This window comes from Schistocerca piceifrons, chromosome 1 (assembly GCF_021461385.2).
Source record: "Schistocerca piceifrons isolate TAMUIC-IGC-003096 chromosome 1, iqSchPice1.1, whole genome shotgun sequence".
NCBI classification, from domain to species: Eukaryota; Metazoa; Arthropoda; class Insecta; order Orthoptera; family Acrididae; genus Schistocerca; species Schistocerca piceifrons.
In genome coordinates, this window is record NC_060138.1 from 573,025,528 (window position 1) to 573,045,771 (window position 20,244).

General features: G+C 42.6%; 1 protein-coding gene across 1 annotated transcript in view; it reads right to left on the reverse strand.

Moving 5' to 3' along the window:
- LOC124801666 (high-affinity choline transporter 1) overlaps positions 1-20,244 on the reverse strand; it is a 262,510-nt gene that overhangs the window by 189,320 nt on the left and 52,946 nt on the right. Inside the window, exon 2 of the mRNA XM_047263090.1 lies at positions 10,422-10,595. Coding sequence (XP_047119046.1) covers positions 10,422-10,587 — 166 coding nt within the window. The 5' untranslated portion in view covers positions 10,588-10,595. The remainder of the gene's footprint in view (positions 1-10,421; positions 10,596-20,244) is intronic.

Consider the following 20,244-nt stretch of genomic DNA (forward strand, 5'->3'; position numbering starts at 1 on the left):
ACCTTTATCAAAGTCGGAAACGTGATGGTACGCATTTATCCTCCTTACACGAAGCATCACAACGACGTTTCACCAGGCAACGCCGGTTAACTGCTGTTTGTGTATGAGAAATCGGCTGGAAACTTTCCTCGTGTCAGAACGTTGTAAGTCTCGCCATCGGCGCCAACCTTGTGTGAATGCTCTGAAAAGCTAATCATTTGCATATCACAGCATCTTCTTCCTGTCGGTTAAATTTCGCGTCTGTAGCACGTCATCTTAGTGATGTAGCAATTTTAGTGGACAGTAGTGTATTTTAGCTCCTTATGCTCGTGATCGCACCTGGCTCGAACGTAAACGTTCTTGTTCGTCCAAGATTGGCAAGATGTTAAGTTTGGTCTTCACTCTAAGAACATTTTAACATTCACCTCGAGGCAGTGAGACTGCCGCACAGTTCTCTTACTTGCGGTAGACTAGAGTGTGGCATAACGAGTAGAATCTCCTGGTCTACTGTGAGAAGTGGGAGACGCGTCGTAGAGCTGTTGCCAGCAGCGGTCCTGCTCGGTGTTTCGGCAGGTGTGGACTCAGCTCAGCGGCCGCGGCCTGCCCTCCGTATCGACGTGCGCCGCTCCTGTGGCTTCCCATCCAGCGGCAGACACGTGCCTGCGACCCGTGCGCTTATCCGCGGATGTCTATCGACTGCGCGCGAAAAGGTTTACTGTTTGCGCGACTGTGCGAGTGAAGGTTCAGCGTTACCTCAGCAAACAGATCGAGTGCGCACGATGAGGTATGTTATAAAAAGGTCGACTGCCCGCGAGTGTTTTATTTGCTTCTCAGTAACGTTTGCACACAAATGTTGGTAACACTGTTGTCATTAATCACCTTCTCCGAGAGCTATGCTGTGTGGACCACTTCCCACTCCTCGTACGTGACTAGTACATTAGAAATGGAGTATATGACAAGTGTAAGAGGCTTTAAGTTCTTGGGAGTATTAAATTTCGGAAACACAGAGAAACACGACGTGGAGTAGGCTGGAGGTGCACAGTAAAAAATGTATGTACTGAAATGATTCTTCAACTCTCATTGTGTTTACAACTTCCAATGTGTAAAACTGAATGCTATTACCGAATTATGTGAATCATCTTAAAATTAAGTCGTTTGACTAACATTAAAAAATGTACGCTGAGATGACAAAAGATATATCGTGTCGCACCTCCTTTTGCACGGCGTATTGCAGGAACTCGACGTGGCGTGGACTCAACAAGCCGTTGAAAGTCCCCTGCAGAAATATTGAGCCATGCTTGCTCTATAGATGTACACAATTGCGAAAATGTTGTCGGTGCAGGATTTTGTGCTCCAAGTGACCTCTCCATTATGTCCCATAAATGTTCGATGGGATTCAGGTCAGGCGATCTGGTTGGCCAAGTCAATCCTTCGAGTTGTTCAGAATTTTCTTGAAACCAACAGCGAACACTTGTGGCCCGGTGATCTGGCACACTGTCATCCGTAAAAACACTATGGTTCTTTGGGAACATGAAGTCCATGAATGGCTGAAAACGGTCTCCAGGTAGCCGAACATAACCATTTCCAGTCAATAATCGATCGCTCTGAACCAGAGCAGCAGACCTCAGCAGTTACGGTGGCTAGGACAGTTGCAAAGTAGAAGAGGAAGAAGAAGGTTCTGCTGTTAGGTAGTTCTCATGGCAGAGGTGTAGGCCAGCAGTTGCAGTAAGTGTTGAGGAATGAGTACCAGGTCACCAGCATTGTGAAGCCTAATGCAGGATTGGCTCAGGTGACTGCTAAAATAGGGGGGTTATGTAGGGATTTTACTAAAGAGGATCAGGTAGTGATTGTGGGTGGGGCTGGTAATAGTATTGATAGGGATGGGGAGTATGACATAGATGGTGACCTGGAAAAGATAGCCACTCAGACTGGCAACACGAATGCGCATTTCGTGGAACTGTTTCAGCGCCACGATCGGCCTCATCTTTATACAGCCGTCAGGCGTAATAACGTGAGACTTGGGGGTGCGCTGATGACAGAAAGCATGGGTCACATTTCAGTGGTGTCGGTGGAGTCTGTCAGCAGGACGGGTTTCACTAGACATGGCCTGCACCTCAACAGGTATGGGAAGGGGAGGTTGGCAAAGCTTATAGATGACAGCATAGGTGGGGGAGGTGGGATCACTCATGGGAAAATTCCTGCAGTAGTGGGTGTTACAGCTGCACCTTTTTTTAGATTGAAGTCGGCTGATAGGTATTTCTACTTAAGAGAAGTCTCTCTAACAAAGGAACCACTTTTGACAAAGTTTAGGTGTCCGAGTAATGAGGGAATTAGTATATTTCATCAAAATATACAAGGTATTAGAGATAGAGTTAGTGAACTGCTTATAGATGACTCTGAAATTATTGGTATATCTGAACACTTCTTAAATATGGAGACAATTCAGAAGCTTCCTTTACCAGGATACAGGTTGGCTGGCAGCTTTTCTAGAAGCTCTTTGCGGTGTGGGGGAGTAGCCATGTATGTGAAAAACGGCATCCCATTTGAGTCAATTGATGTTTCAAAGTACTGCACTGAAAAGGTGTTTGAATGTTGTGCAGGTGTGGTTAAATTTAATGGAGCTTAACTTTTAACTGTTGTTATTTATAGAACCCCAGACGCCGATTTCACAACACTTTTGCTAAAGCTAGAGGAGGTTCTTGGTTCACTTTATAGGAAATACAAAAAGTTAGTTATATGTGGTGACTTCAGTATTAATTGCATAAGTGATTGTGCAAGGAAAAGGATGCTGGTAGACCTTAATTCATATAATCTTATGCAAACTGTATTCTTTCCAACGAGAATGCAAGGGAACAGTAGAACAACCATAGACAACATTTTTGTTCATTCCTCGTTACTAGACGGGCATTCTGTTAGCAAAAAGGTGAATGGCCTTTCAGATCATGATGCACAAATTTTAACTCTAAAAGATTTTTGTGCTGCAACACATGTTAAATATAGTTATCAACTGTGTAGGAAAGCTGATCCAGTTGCCGTAGAGACCTTTGTAAACCTTGTCAAGGAACAAGAGTGGCAAGATGTTTATAGCGCTGATACAGTAGATGATAAATATAATGCTTTTCTCAAGACTTTTCTCGTGCTCTTTGAAAGTTGCTTTCCGTTACAACGTTCAAAACAGGATACTAGCACAAACAGGCAGCCTGGGTGGCTGACTAGAGGGATAAGAATATCTTGTAGAACAAAGTGGCAATTATGTCAAAACGTTAGAAACAGTCAAAATCTAAATGCAGCAGCCCATTACAAACAGTATTGTAAGGTGCTTAAAAACGTTATTAGGAAGGCAAAAAGTAAGTGATATGCAGATAGAATAACTAAGTCTCAGGATAAAATTAAAACCATACGGTCAGTCGTAAAGGAAGTGGCTGGTCTGCAGTGAAGCCACTTTATAAAAAGGGAGACAGGGATAATGTTGACAACTTTAGACCTGTTTCTATGCCATCGGTGTTTGCTAAAGTTATCGAGAAGGTTGTATATACAAGGTTACTGGTGCATTTAAATTCACATAAGTTGCTGTCAAATGTACAGTTTGGTTTTAGAAATGGTTTAACAACTGAGAATGCTATATTCTATTTTCTCTGTGGGGTTTTGGACGGATTAAATATGAGGTTGCGAACGCTAGGTATTTTCTTTGATTTAACGAAGGCTTTTGACCGTGTTGACCACAAAATATTACTGCAGAAGTTGGACCATTATGGAGTAAGGGGAGTAGCTTACAATTGGTTCGCCTCTTACTTTAAGAACAGAAATCAGAAGGTAATTCTCCGCAATATTGAGAGTGGTAGTGATGTTCAGTCGCAATGGGGCACTGTTAAGTGGGGCGTTCCCCAAGGGTCGCTGCTGGGGCCACTGCTGTTTCTTATTTATATAAATGATATGCCTTCTAGTATTACAGTTGATTCAAAAATATTTCTGTTTGGTGATGACACCAGCTTGTTAGTGAAGGATCTTGTGTGTAATATTGAAACAGTATCAAATAATGTAGTTCATGAAATAAGTTCGTGGTTTGTGGAAAACAATTTGATGCTAAATCACAGTAAGACTCAGTTTTTACAGTTTCTAACTCACAATTCAACAAGAACCGATATTTTGATCAGACAGAATGGGCATACTATAAGCGAGACGGAACAGTTCAAGTTCCTAGGCGTTCGGATAGACAGTAAGCTGTCGTGGAAAGCCCATGTCCAGGATCTTGTTCAGAAACTAAATGCTGCTTTATTTACCTTTAGAACAGTATCTGAAATAAGTGACAGTTCAACACCAAAAGTAGTCTACTTCGCATATTTTCATACGCTTTTGTCGAATGGTATTATTTTTTGGGGTAATTCTTCTGATTCAAAAAGGGTATTTTTGGCGCAAAAACTGGCTGTTCGAGCTATATGTGGTGTAAGTTCGAGAGCCTCTGGTCCACCCCTATTCAATAGACTGGGAATTCTGACAGTGCCCTCACTGTATATGTTTTCTTTAATGTCGTTTGCTGTTAGCAATATTAGCCTATTCCCAAGAGTAAGCAGCTTTCACCCAGTTAATACTAGGCAGAAATCAAATCTGTATGTGGAATGCACTTCCTTGACTCTTGTGCAGAAAGGAGTGCAGTATCCTGCTGCATCCATTTTCAATAAGCTACCACAAGAACTCAAAAATCTTAGCAATAGCCCAAAGTCTTTTAAGTCTAAACTGAACTGTTTCCTCATGGCTCACTCCTTCTATTCTGTCGAGGAGCTCCTGGAAGAGCTGAAAAATTAGGCAAATTCCAGTGTTACATTGTTGATTTTCTTTATTTAAACTTACGACTTGTCGCCTAAATATGTTTTTTATATTTCATTTTATCTGTTTCTACTATCGTGTTATAATTTCATGTATTGGCTCGTTCCATGACCATGGAGATTTCTCCTTAATTTGGTCCCACGGACCAATAAATAAATAAATAAATATAAACACGGTCCACGCCATTACGGTATCACCACCAGCTTGCTCAGTGTCTTGTTGACATCTTGGGTCCATGGTTTCGTGGGGTCTGCGCCATTCTCGAACCCTACCATCAGCTCTTACCAACTGAAATCGGGACTCATCTGACCAGACCACGGTTTTGCAGTAGTCTAGGGTCCAACCGATAGGCCACGAGACCAGGAGAGGCGCTGCAGGCGAGGTTGCCCTGTTAGCACAGGTACTCGCGTCGGTCGTCTGCTTCCAAATTTCGACGCACTGTCCTAGCGAATCGTTCGTCCGATTTCCTAAAATATGGTTCAAATGGCTCTGAGCACTATGGAACTTAACATCTTAGGTCATCAGTCCCCTAGAACCTAGAACTAGTTAAACCTAACTAACCTAAGCACATCACACACATCCATGCCAGAGGCAGGATTCGAAGCTGCGACCGCAGCAGTCACGAGGTTCCGGACTGAAGCGCCTAGAACCGCACGGCCACCGCGGCCGGCCCGATTTCCTACATTGATTTCTGTGGTTATTTTATGCAGTGTTTCTTTACTCTTATCAGTGACAACAATACACAAACTCCGCTACTCTCTCGGTTGTTAAGTGAACGCCATCGGCCACTGTGTTGTCCGTGGTGAGACATAATGCTTGAAATTTGGTATTCTCGCCAAACTCTTGACATTGTGGGCCTCAGAATATTGAATTCCCTGACGATTTCCAAAACGGAAAGTCACACGCGTCTAGCTCCAAGTACCATTCCGCGTTCAGAGTCTGTTAATCCCCGTCGTGCGATCGTAAACAAGTCGGAAACCTTTTCAGATGAGTCACCTGAGTACAAATGACATCTCCGCCAGTGCACTGCCCTTTCACACCTTATGTACGCGATACTATCGGTATCTGTATGTGTGCACTTCGCTATCCCAAGATTTTTGTCACCTCAGTGTATTTATCGGGTCAGAGTGTCTGTTTTGCTACCATTGCCGAAAACGTTAAATGAAGTTCATAGTGTTAGTATTTTGTTTGTTGCCTAACAAAACAGACGCTACGTATAAAAAGGTATTAACTGGAATCGTAAAAGCCTTGTCACTATTATTAAGTTTCAACCGTCAATCATTGTGACTGATTTGTAAGTGACTATACGCAAAGTAGTTAGTCAGGTACGGCTATTTTCAACGGTTGCAGGATGTAGATTTCATTTTACACAGGCCTGGACAAAATTTAGGCGTAAGGGCTACTTCTGATTATAAACAAAACAGTGCTGATAAAGGTAACTCGTTGTACCGGTTGTTTGGTTTGGCTTTTCTCCCTCTCCACGAGGTTGTTGGTGCTTGTGTTGAAGATTTAATGATCATTATACTTGAAAGTGAAAATGTTACATGTTTTGCTGATTATTTGACTACGAACTATATATGCTCAGAATGTGAGTTTTCGCACAAAATTTGGGCTCCCAAGTTCTGCAAGCGCAACTAACGCTTGTGACACATTTCACAGCGCTTTCGGCCTTAATTTTCACAGTGCACATCCACAAATACATATTTTTGATGATGCTATCGTTCAGACTCAGAGCCGCGCAGGGTAGCCGCGCTGTCTGAGGAGGCTTGTCACGGCTCGCGCGGCTACCCCCGTCGGAGATCCGAGTCCTCCCTCTGGAATGGGTGTGTGTGTTGCCCTTAGCGTAAGTTAGTTTAAGTTAGTTTAATTAGTGCGTAGGCGTAGGAATCGATAACCTCAGCAGTTTGGTTCCATAGAACCTTACCACAAATTTCAAAATTTTCAGACTCAAACAACCACCTGAAATCACATAAATCATGCAGACAGACCTCGCCGATTTGCAGCAAACGTGAAAACCATGTGCAGTATATATAGGAATGATTTTAAATTGGACCTGTAGCAATACTGAGTATTTTAAACGCTGTTTTTGTTATTGCATGACTTTTTAAATACATTGACGAGAGTCCCATTAAGGGAATGTGTATTTTATCAAGAATTTTTTAACATCCGTCTGATCTAGCTTACAGCCATAGAAAGTCCTTGAAAATATGAAGGAAAATGCTGTAGTGCTAACTTACTTGTGTTTCCCCCACGCGCTTTTGACTTGACTCAAAAATAGACCTCCACGTGCAGTTAAGCTGTTTGGAAAATATACCACAGGTGCAGTGACCACTTCGACAATAGGTCAAATTTTGGGTCAGCCTGTAGTTTGGATGACCCGTGACACACGCCACTCACTCCGGTGGCCTCACGCTACCAGTATCTGGTATCTGTTTCCGAATCTAACAAATTCGAGCGTTGTGGACGAAGGCCACCTACCGTCACATTACATCATCTGGCTTATCTCGTAGTGAAAACACCACAAGCTGCGTCTACATCGACATCAGAACTCCTCAAACCAACATAAGTTGAGTGGCTGAGGGTGCTTTTCGTGCCGCTGTCGCTCCCGTCCCCTCCCCACCCCTTGCCTGTTCAAGGCAAGTGCACGGCAAGGACGATTGATGGTGAGCCTCCATGCGATTCCCGATGGCCTCTAATCTTGGTTTCATGGTCTTTTCGCGAAGTACATTAAGTAGGAAGCAGTATATTGCTTGATTCACATAGGGACGTATGCTCTCGGAATTTTGACGGTAACCACAATGTCTCTCTTGTGGCGTCTGCCATTGCAGTTGGACGAGCGTCTTCAAAGATGCTTTCGTGGTTACTACATGAAACAGTGACAAAACACGTTGCTCTCCCTGTGATCTCTGTCTTTTTTCTATCAATCCTATTTAATATGACGCCGTTACTGACAATCAATACTCAAATATAGAGCGAACGATGGTTGTATAAGGTGCCGCCCCCCTTCGCGGGTGGACTACAACTGAGCATTCTTCCAAAGAATCAGTCTGCTTTTGGTCTCTCCCTTTCTTTAGCTTATTTTTATGTGGGCGATCAGCTGAATCGTCCGGAACGCATAGTCCCAGATTTTTAAAGTGTAAGGGACGATCAGAAAGTTCCTATTCATGGTGCTTTTGCAAGTTATACGCAACGTAGCGCGACTCCGATGTGGGTATATAAGCACCGACATCACAGCGAGGGTTTAGTGTGGTGCTCGTGTCGTTCCGACGTGCATGCGGTAAATGCATAACCGTGAAGTATTGTGACTTTATTACCAAATGCGTCCAAACAGAACCACGTGCTCTTATTGTTTTATTGGCTGCCGAAGGGCAAACACTGGCAGACATCCATTGGAGAATGAAGAATGTGTGTGGGGAAGCATGTCTTCCGAATACCAAGTCCGGGGAAACAGCGATAAGGCGCGCTGCTGCTTCGTGATGGTACACGTTCCCATGTCGCAAATGCTGTAACGCAGAAGTTACACCAACTCAAATGGAAGAGACTCGAGCACTCGCGCTGTTGTCCCGATATTCTCTCCAAGCGATTATCACGCCTTCGGTCCCTTCAAAAAGGCCTTGATGGGTCAAAGATTCCTGTCGGAAGAGGCAGTTACGGATTTCTTGCCGCAGAATGACACGATATTTTACAAAACCGATATTTTCAACGTAGCGAGTCCGAGCGATGATTGTCTCAGTGTTCAAGACGATTTTGTCTGATTGGCATACAGATTCTGGACCGTATGGCCTTCCAATGGAAACTTTGTTATCGCCCTTCTATTTGACTACTTGCACAGCAAACATGTAATCGTACAATAACGGCTGTTTCCGTTTGTTTGTACGCATTACATTTGTGTATGTTGGGTATCAAATGCCAATCGCTTCTGAAAGCGTAGATTCTCTGTAGATCTTGTCCGCAGCTCGCGGTCTAGTGGCTAGCGTTGTCGCCTCTGGATCACGGGCCTCCGGGTTCGATTCCCGGATTGGAAATTTCTCTCTGCCGGGGACTGGGTGTTTGTGCTGTCCTCATCATTTCATCATCATAATCATTCATAACAGTGGACTTTCTAAAAACATGGACTGTGTAACAATTGAAACTTTGTACGGGCGCTGATGAAACTGCAGTTGAGCTCCCCACAAACCAAACTTCTGTAAGTCTTTTTGTAATTTATTACAATTCTCGAACGTTGCAACTTCTTTATACCTTATAACCAGAATCATCGGCGAAATACCTCAAGAAGTTTTCAACATCGACAGCTGACCCTCAATAAATGTGATGTAAGAGATTTCTTAGGCTGGTGGTAGAAGGTATAAAATACAGGGCGCGAAGGGTTATGTACAGCTTGTGCACAAATTAGATTCCAGTTGTAGGAGACGAAGGATATTAAAGGAAATCAATAGCTGAGAAAGTGGTGAGGTAGATTTTGTAGCCTATCCCCGTTGTTATTAACTCCGTTCACTGAGCAAGCGGTTAAGGAAACAAAAGTGACGTTTGGACAGGGAATTAAATTGCAGGGACAAGCAATACAACTTTATGGTTTGCAGATGACGTTGTAATCCTGTCAAGGCAACAAAGTAATTGGAAGAGCATCTGAAAGGAATGGACGTCTTGCAAAGAGCAATAAATTAAAAACAGGGTAATGGAATGTAATCATATTAAATGAGGCGATTCCGAGATAATTAAATTAGTAAATGAGATAGTAAAAGTAAGAAATGAATTTTGGTATTTTGGCAGCATAATAACGTATTATGTCCGAAGTAGATAGTATACAAAATACAGGTTGCCCAGAAAAGCGTTTGTGGAAAAAAAGTGTACTTCGAATACTGATTTAAATGTTAGGAAGTATTTTCTGAAAAGTCTTTTTAGAATGTGTTGTTGTACGGAAGTGAAGCATGTACGATAGGCGGTTCAGACAAGAAAGGAATCCACGTTTTCGATAGGTGGTGAATCGGAACAAAGCTGTATAATAGATACGTGGATCCGATAAATAATGGGAAGATACTAGATATAATTAGAACAGGATGATCACCATCGACAGATGCACCAAATCACTGTTTGGTCCACAACACTAACGACAACAAAATAAAATGAAACGTTAACCAAACATGTAAGACAAAATTTAAAATTTGTGCTTTGTGTTTAGAATTAATGTTAAAAAAAAAAAAAAGGGTAACAGATATGTTTCAGGCGCATTCCTTCAGCGTGACACCAACAAACCAATTAATGACACATACCTGTCGTAGTATGAACAGTTGTAAGGGTTACTTGTATCCAACATTTCCTGACTTCGTTTGAAAGATTTTTGATAGCAACTATTACACTCCAAGCGAATGAATAGCATGCGTCGTTGGATTAGGATTCCGAAAAAGAGCATCCTTGAGATATTTACTTCAATCCATCGAATTTTTAATACCAGAGAGCAATATCTGTTTATTGGAACCAAGTCTCGTTAGATTCTACAGTAGCCTAACATTTTCACCCTCTTGGATATTACCGCACTAGAAGATATCTTTTCCTCCACACAAATGTGGACAGCCTGTTGAGCCACACATGTTGAAGCGGCAGCTGTGTGCAGTGCGCACCTGTCATGGTGAAGATGCCGACGAAAAGGCCGATGTTGCGGCCCGCCAGCATCACCTCCTCCTCGGAGTCGTTGCCCGCCTCCTTCTTGCGGCCGGCCCATATGCCCACCGCTAGGATCAGCACGTAGAACAGAACGATGGACACCACGCCCGCGATGTTGATCATTTTGAGACCTGCCAACATAAATGTCCTGATATTAGATGCTGTCCTGCTATTGGTAGAGAGAATGAGAATATAATGTAATGTCTTCACGTAAGGCGATTAACGATGTCTTTATGCTACAGGTGTCCCAAAATATCAGTCTCCCATACGAAGGTTTAGAAAACTTGCTGCATCCTGTGATTCCCCCTGATGTCTTTCTCAAATTTGTTAAGAATGTTCTTCTTATTGACTTAGCTGATTCCATTGTCTTCAAACAAATTCATTGTTTTATAAATGTACTCGTAAAATTGCCGTATTATCCATATCTTCTTTCGTTACAATTGCATTATTCTCCTGAAAGTTTTCATTCTGCTTCTTAATTGTTTTCATTTCGTTTAGATTTTTCTTTTTCTTTTCATTAATTACCTTTTTAAACTTTAACATTCGTGGCCATTTGTTGGTATTTATTCGTTAGAGCTACTATTGCACTTTTAGGATCTGCTGTATTCTATTTAATTGCGAAAATTAAATTTCTACTGGGTTTTGTACCTCTTCATTGTATAAAATATTTTAATTTAGCATTATATATCAGACCCTTGTTAGGAAGTTAGGTTCACTGTCCTGTCATTGAGCTGAAACTGTTCGTCATCGACGGGAAACTAATCACATTTCAACAGAAACTAAAACTGCTTAATAACTGGCTCAGATGTGTAAGTACCAACAAGTGGATGCCAATGTTTAAGTTAGAAAAGTGTTAGCTAATGAAACAAAAAATGAAAATAAAAATCTAAACTAAATTAAAACAATTAAAAAGCTGAAGCGCAAGCAGAAAAGGCTGATACGGCTGGTTACTGTCAAACCTAAGGAACTGAACTTGTCATTTACTTCCATCTTATGATGACGATTACATTTATAAAACAGTGATGTTTTTTGAATACAATGGAATCGTCGAAGTCATCCAATTGTTATCAATATCAGATACCAAGCTAAAAATATGATATTCAATGACAGGATCAAGAAGACAGCAGTCTTAACAGCATAACAACGCCCTGAATTCGTAAACGTTATTAGAGGTGTTGCAATACGCAACGAATCACATTCGCTTCGATTGGTATAACACAAACGTCCCAGTCAAAGAAACTACTGAAATCATTAAGAAGGACCTAAATAGGTACGGAAAATTAAGCATTGGTGAACAGATTTTTTATAGTTGGTGCTGGATTTCAATTATTTCAAATTTCAAGGCAAAATGCAACAGCAATGGGGGATAGCTTATCTGGAACACTTGCAGATATATTTAGAAAAGACTTTGAATGCAGATTCTTCAGTAGATTCCTATAAACAACAGGAAACAATCGTGGACCGCAAACAATATCTTGACGACCTTATCATATTAGTCGAAGCTAATGAAGCTGAACTAAATTCAGATTAAGCGCAATATATCCCGATTTAACTTTCACAGCTAACAAGGGAACCTTCCCATCGCACCCCCCTCAGATTTAGTTATAAGTTGGCACAGTGGATAGGCCTTGAAAAACTCAACACAGATCAATCGAGAAAACAGGAAGAAGTTGTGTGGAACTATGAAAAAATTGGTAAAATATACAAACTGAGTAGTCCATGCGAAGATAGGCAACATCAAGGACAATGGGAGTCTAGGAGCGCCGTGGTCTTGTGGTTAGCGAGAGCAGCTACGGAATGAGAAGTCCTAGGTTCAAGTCTTCCCTCGAGTGAAAAGTTTAATTTTATATTTTCAGTTTATGTGACAAACTCTTATGTTTTCATCACTTTTTTGCGAGTGATTATCACATCCACAAGAAAACCTAAATGGGGCAAGGTAGAAGAATCTTTTTACCCATGTACAAGTTAGGTGGGTCGACAACATATTCCTGTCATGTGACGCACATGCCGTCACCAGTGTCGTATAGAATATATCAGACGTGTTTTCCTGTGGAGGAGTCGGTGACCTATGACCTTGCGATCAAATGTTTTCGGTTCCCATTGGAGAGGCACGTCCTTTCGTCTACTAATCGCACGGTTTTGCGGTGCGGTCGCAAAACACAGACACTAAACTTATTGCAGTGAACATAGACGTCAATGAACGAACGGACAGATCATAACTTTGCGAAAATAAAGAAAGTAAAATTTTCGGTCGAGGGAAGATTTGAACCCAGAACCTCTCGTTCCGCATCTACTCACGCTAACCACGGGACCACGGCGCTCCTGAGCGCACTTTTTCTTGATGTTGCTTATCTTGCGCATGGACTACCCAGTTTGTATATTTTACTAATTTTTTTCATAGTTCCACACAACTTCTTGCTGTTACCTCGATTGATCTGTGTTCAGTTTTTCAAGGCCTATCCACTGTGCCAACTTATAACTAAATCTGAGGGGGGTGCGATGGGGAGGTTCCCTTGTAAGATGGAAGTAAATGACAAGTTCAGTTCCTTAGGTTTGACAGTAACCAAACTTGGAGGTAAACATGAAATATCCATTTTAACAAAGTCTTCGACCACCGATGTCATTATTAACGTGCAGTCCTGCCATCTACAGCAATATAAAAATGTATACTTCTATGCTATGGTCACTGGAATCCTCAAACTGTCGCAGACTGTAAATGAAATGATAAAAGAACTTAAAATTTTAAAACATATAGCAACAAACAACGGTTGTAGATTCAGTCATGTGACATTACTGAACAAGAAGATGAAAGGAAAAGTGAAACTACAGCATAGGGCAAACTCTGCACTAACAACGAAAAATGACGTGTGTTCCCATGACTTAATACGGCCAGGTATCCGATAAAATTGCGAAATATTTTCGTAGCGGCAAAGTTAACGTATATTTCCAAACAAAAAAACGCTTAAAATACAGCTATGTCGTAACATTAAGGATAAAAAGAAGGCGAAATCTTTTATCATGTGACGATATGTACATTCACTGAGACGTTAAAAGACTATAATGTTCAAAGCGCCTAACTAATTGTTCGTCTGTACGAAGATTTTTGTGGATTAGTCATCGAATGGGTGCATACATTCTACTTACGTTAGCGGGCGCATGGCGTACTTCATACACCACACGGATTGACACACATCCATCATTTCACAGGAAACTTATTTTAGGAATAATATTCTATTATTATTATTTCAAACTGTTTAAGTGACACTCTTTAGTAAAGATGGCGTGCATCTAGTAGAATTATGTATAGGGGTACACAATACATAACAGTCTGCTAACTTCATGAGATAAATCATTTTTGTTTTGTCTTCTAAATTAAATGGTTTCTCTTGTAAAGACTCACAATTTCTAACTTTAATGATAAACAAAAATCCTTTCGTGATTCTTTTTTGTTTCGTCTTGCTTTTACTTTCACATCAGATTTTCTTCCATTTACTCTGTCTCTTCCTATGAAATATATCTCACTTACAACCCCACTATTACCTTCCAATCATCTTCAGGATCATATGCTTGCTCACTTTGTGAATAATGCTCGGAGTAGACAATGGCTTGATCGTCTTCATCAGAATTGTCGTCATCAACTTCTTCAATTTCAGAATCGTAGTTAGTATAAGGCAATTCATAAAGTTTATCATCTGTGACGTTTTTTACGCGATCTGAACAAGAAGAACCCTTTTTTTAGGTAATCAAGCGTGCGGTGTATTTTGAACGCCAAATGTGACTGATTCACTGTTAAACTTCTCACAGACGCACATCTGAAGATGGCAGTTATTTGCCGTAACGGATAATGTGAATATTTTTTATACATCTAAGCGATCGTGGATGTTCAAAAATGGTTCAAATGGCTCTGAGCACTATGGGACTTAACATCTGAGGTCATCAGTCCCCTATAAATTAGAACTACTTAAACCTAACTAACCTAAGGACATCACACACATCCATGCCCGAGGCAGGATTCGAATCTGCGACCGTAGCGGTCGCGCGGTTCCAGACTGTAGCGCCTAGAACCGCTCTGCCACTCCGGCAGGCGATCGTGGATGTAATAAATTATTATACGAACATTACCAAGGTCGCATGCTTTCAGTTGTCAGTATGTCAGTTGTTAAATTCCTTGTGTTATGATATACTTTCACGTGTGTCATTTTTTTGGTGAAAATTGCTTTAATTTATTTGCTGGACGGCAGTACTTTTTTGTGCTCGATTTCGGTTAAAATTTTCCGTAGAACCACTTATTCAAAGCCGGTGCTACAGGCATTCACCTACAGCTTTCAGTGGTCAACGAGTACGCGGTCGTAATTCATCGATTCTGGGCAGCATTCTGCAAGCTTCTTCATTGAATGTCAGTAAGAATGGCGTGGAATTTAACGACAAATGGTAATTACAGTGTAACAAAAATCTTGCGCTAGAGGATAACACTCTAGTCGAGCAGAAGAATTAAAGGAATTTCGACTGAGAATGTAAGGAAAAATGATTTACACGATAAGAATAGGACAGATGCTCAAACGGAATAGGATAATAGGCACGTTGCCCTCGCCTTCGTATCGCCAGACGTTGAGCGCAGATTCGCAGCGCCTCTGCCTGCTCCTGCTGGCGTTCAGGAGGCAGACAGGTGTCGGCCTTGACCCCGGGGTGCCGCCTGCGAGCTGAGAGGCGTGTTCGCTGACGCGCAACACCAGGGCACAGTAGCTCAAAGGACGCCTACTCAGGCTGCCCGCGCTGTGTGCGATTCTGGGCCGGTCAGCGACACCTCACATCCCAGCCCCTCAACATACAGTACAGACACTGTGCATTTACAAAGTGTTTTGTCCTTAGGCTGAGTACCTGAAACTGCATCTTCTGCGATGTATACATTCTTCATTTATTTTATTCCCCATTACACAGTAAAATCAACAAGGGTTCGGACTTAAATAGCGGAAACAATGCCATACAACAGAACGTAATGAAATAACGTCGATTACAAATCACATCGCCGGCCTTGGTGGCCGAGCGGTTCTAGGCGCTACAGTCTGGAACCGCGCGACCGCTACTGTCGCAGGTTCGAATCCTGCTTCGGGCATGGATGTGTCTGATGTCCTTAGGTTAGTTAGGTTTAAGTAGTTCTAAGTTCTAGCGGACTGATGACCTCAGAAGTTAAGTCGCATAGTGCTCAGAGCCATTTTAACCATTTGAACAAATCACGTCAGTTACAGACCTCACTGCAAGTAGACTCTCCTTTTTCATCATGGGCATGAATACTTAAAAGAGTCGCATGTATCGGACGGTCTGCTGAAGTCTGTCACGAAATTTTCGAGACATGGATAACAGAGCTGGAATTGAATGTGCCAGAGGGCGTAGAGCAGGATGGAGTTATCAAGGTATTCAAGAGGCTTTCGGCGAATCCGCATTGCCTTGTAGAACAGTGGCAACGTGGGTAAAAGCCTTCAACAAGGCCAGGTGGATCCCTATCAAAGAAAAGCCATCTGCTCTTGCCTCGTTTTTCGACACCGATCGATGCCAAACGTTTCGTGAGTGGGCCTCGAGAGACAGGAGTAGAGCGTATGACTGTGAACAACTTTCGGAACAACGCTTGGACATAAGAAAAGTGCATCCTGATGATTTCGCATGATTCGACGGAAATGCGGAAACAGTTATGATACGACTCGTACCCACATGGAATATATATATATATACTCCTGGAAATTGAAATAAGAACACCGTGAATTCATTGTCCCAGGAAGGGGAAACTTTATTGGTGAGAGCGAAGGAAAGGCTTTCTTGCACTGTATCATTACACTGGACGAGACATAGGCCAAACCGTACGGGCCCCATTTGAAATTCCGATTAAACGGAAAGGTCAGTGCGCGGCATCACGACAATCGGAAGCTCGTCAGAATCCCACTAGTATGAATGCACAACATCACTTGGAGCGGAAAAAATAACTCTACCATTGGCCTGTGAAGCAGTGAATCCAGATCTGGTTGCAATAGGAATCAGTGTACACGAAGTGGCACTCAAACGCCGACAGTGCGTCAAGAGTGTTACAATATGTGGCGCAGCGAAATTCGGCTGGGAAGATGAGATGCTTTGAACCTGTTTTCTTGTGTTTTGGTCATTCGGCGTTATTGTGATTTCCACGCTGCATAAACAATTTCGTTTCGAATAATTTTCTACGTCAGTAATCTGGTGTTAATGTACTGAACACAAAAGCTTGCTAGATTGAAAAAGTATCAGGTAGATATTTTTGACTCGGTTGCTTAAAGTTTTGACAATTTCCCAAAAGTACATATTTGGAGTGACCCGGGGTGTCACAGAAGGGCCTAAAGAATTTGAACAAAAAGCCAACAATAATTGTTCCCCACGCTATGGGAAGAACAAAATAAATTCCGTTTCCAGTATACCAGTAGGGCCTACTTGATGAAATGGATTCCTGAAAGTTCAATGCTGTAATTGTTACGAAACGAGGTTTAGGATGTTTTTAGTTACATGGTTACAAGGTAAATGTTCAGAAGTCTTATCAACGTTCTTTTTTCTTTACCTATCATTTTCCTTGTACCATGCGACAGCGTCATCTACCATGTGTTCATCAAACCGCGTGAGCATTGGTTGTCCTTCCTATGGGACATCTACATTTAGAGCTCATCCTCTTTGCTTTCCTTCTCTGTCTGTCACCTGCAATTAAAGTTCTTCGAATGATTCAGTGCCTCGCTTCCTCCAAGTACTCCTAGGCGGTCATCGAGGTTCTAAGAGGACACGGACGTAGTTTTGTAGGCGGGATGGACTCATTGCCTGAATATCGAGAAACTCCGTTACCATATGACAAATGGGTTGCTGTCTTTAAATAGTGACGGCGCAGCAACGACTCCTAAGAAGATTGCCGGCCTGGGTGGCCGAGCGGTTCTAGGCGCCACAGTCTGGAACTGTGCGACCGCTACGGTCGCAGGTTCGAATCCTGCCTCGGGCATGGATGTGTTTGACGTCCTTAGTTTAGTTAGGTTTAAGTAGTTCTGAGTTCTAGGGGACTGATGACCTTAGAAGTTAAGTCCCATAGTGCTCAGAGCCATCTGAACCATTGTTTTCCTAAGAAGATTCGGATCTCACACATTGAAACGAACTTGGGCTGATGGCGCACAAAACACGACCGCTCCGGTGTTTGGTGTAGATAAACGAGAATAATGTCACTTTAAAATAACCAAATGCATGGTTGCCAGTAGGAAAAAAATGAATACGCAAACATAAAAAATGGCGTTTAATAATACAGCTGGCTATCAGAGTAACACGATGCGTAATAACGACAGTAATTAGTGCTAAAAATGCATGGCAAGTGAGTAAAGTTACAGTTAGGTTCTTCCAATAATTTGTTTACTTTCTCTTGAGATCTGATTCCACGAACTCACTGAACTACCTCTGTAGATCTTGGTGAAAAATGAGCTGTAGCTAATTAAGGAAACCTGCTAGTTAATGTAATCCTCGAAATCATCCACTTCGGCAGCTTTCAAGATAAGGACTCCTCACACTGAAGCAATGCCTCACAGGCGACTTATATGCGGTTCCCTTGCAAGACACACAGCGCTTTTCCAGATCCCATTTGTCAAATCTTCCATTCGCCTTCCTACTACTGACTCCAGAATGCTTTGCAATGTTATTTCTTGGAGTGGGAACGAACTGATCGGCTCCATAGATTTACCAGTTAGATTGTAACTTTCTTAACTACTCTATTTTTTCAAAACTGGATATTTTTGAACATTTTCAAATTTTTGACTTTTTATACAACTAAATAGTCCAAACGAGCAATTATTTGACCTTTCTATATCTTAGTTTTTCTGTAACATACCGTATCCATATCGACACGTTGGGCACTTAGATGCGTATTTTAAATTTTCCCTGCGACATTGTAATTCTATTACTGACAGTATTATAGGCATATTTTAACAGAAATAACGCAAAATTTGAACAAAATAATTCTTTTAAGCCGATTCATAACAACAAACACAAATTAATACGCAATTTTTGGTTTAGTGATTTATTTGGTATGTTTCGAAACATTGTAGAGACAATCCTGCGTCACATTTCACGCATTTTGTGCTTAGATAGGACTACTAGAAGCCCTGCCTGTTCCTTTTACAGGATATATATACACATATAATGTTTCCTGAACCCACACCGAACATTTGAGAATGGAACTTCATCGATCTTAGGATACGCCCTAGATCCTTCGAAAAGCCTGACGTTAAGGTGTTTATCGTCTGTAATTCTGTGGTCAAGTTGCTGATATGAATAATACACACAATAAAAGAATAGATAACGATAAATTTAGGCTTAGGAAAAATATAGGTACCAGAAAAGCAATTCTGACAAGATAGATAATGGAATTTAGACTCACAAAAAATTAGTATATGTTCAAGGGATTTATCGACCTGGGCAAAGTGTTCGACAACGTGAAATTATACCAGATGTTCAAAATGCTTAGGAGAATAGATGTAAGATATAGGGGAAAACGGGTAATATACACTAAATAGCCAGAACATTATGACCATCCACCTACTATCGATATAAACCTGGACAGGCGATAGCAGCGTCACCTGGCGAGGAATCAGTGCTAGTGTGTCCCACAGGTTTCAGTTTTGGGTCCATTATTTTTCTTCATATACACTCCTGGAAATTGAAATAAGAACACCGTGAATTCATTGTCCCAGGAAGGGGAAACTTTATTGACACATTCCTGGGGTCAGATACATCACATGATCACACTGACAGAACCACAGGCACATAGACACAGGCAACAGAGCATGCACAATGTCGGCACTAGTACAGTGTATATCCACCTTTCGCAGCAATGCAGGCTGCTATTCTCCCATGGAGACGATCGTAGAGATGCTGGATGTAGTCCTGTGGAACGGCTTGCCATGCCATTTCCACCTGGCGCCTCAGTTGGACCAGCGTTCGTGCTGGACGTGCAGACCGCGTGAGACGACGCTTCATCCAGTCCCAAACATGCTCATTGGGGGACAGATCCGGAGATCTTGCTGGCCAGGGTAGTTGACTTACACCTTCTAGACCACGTTGGGTGGCACGGGATACATGCGGACGTGCATTGTGCTGTTGGAACAGCAAGTTCCCTTGCCGGTCTAGGAATGGTAGAACGATGGGTTCGATGACGGTTTGGATGTACCGTGCACTATTCAGTGTCCCCTCGACGATCACCAGTGGTGTACGGCCAGTGTAGGAGATCGCTCCCCACACCATGATGCCGGGTGTTGGCCTTGTGTGCCTCGGTCGTATGCAGTCCTGATTGTGGCGCTCACCTGCACGGCGCCAAACACGCATACGACCATCATTGGCACCAAGGCAGAAGCGACTCTCATCGCTGAAGACGACACGTCTCCATTCGTCCCTCCATTCACGCCTGTCGCGACACCACTGGAGGCTGGCTGCACGATGTTGGGGCGTGAGCGGAAGACGGCCTAACGGTGTGCGGGAGCGTAGCCCAGCTTCATGGAGACGGTTGCGAATGGTACTCGCCGATACCCCAGGAGCAACAGTGTCCCTAATTTGCTGGGAAGTGGCGGTGCGGTCCCCTACGGCACTGCGTAGGATCCTACGGTCTTGGCGTGCATCCGTGCGTCGCTGCAGTCCGGTCCCAGGTCGACGGGCACGTGCACCTTCCGCCGACCACTGGCGACAACATCGATGTACTGTGGAGACCTCACGCCCCACGTGTTGAGCAATTCGGCGGTACGTCCACCC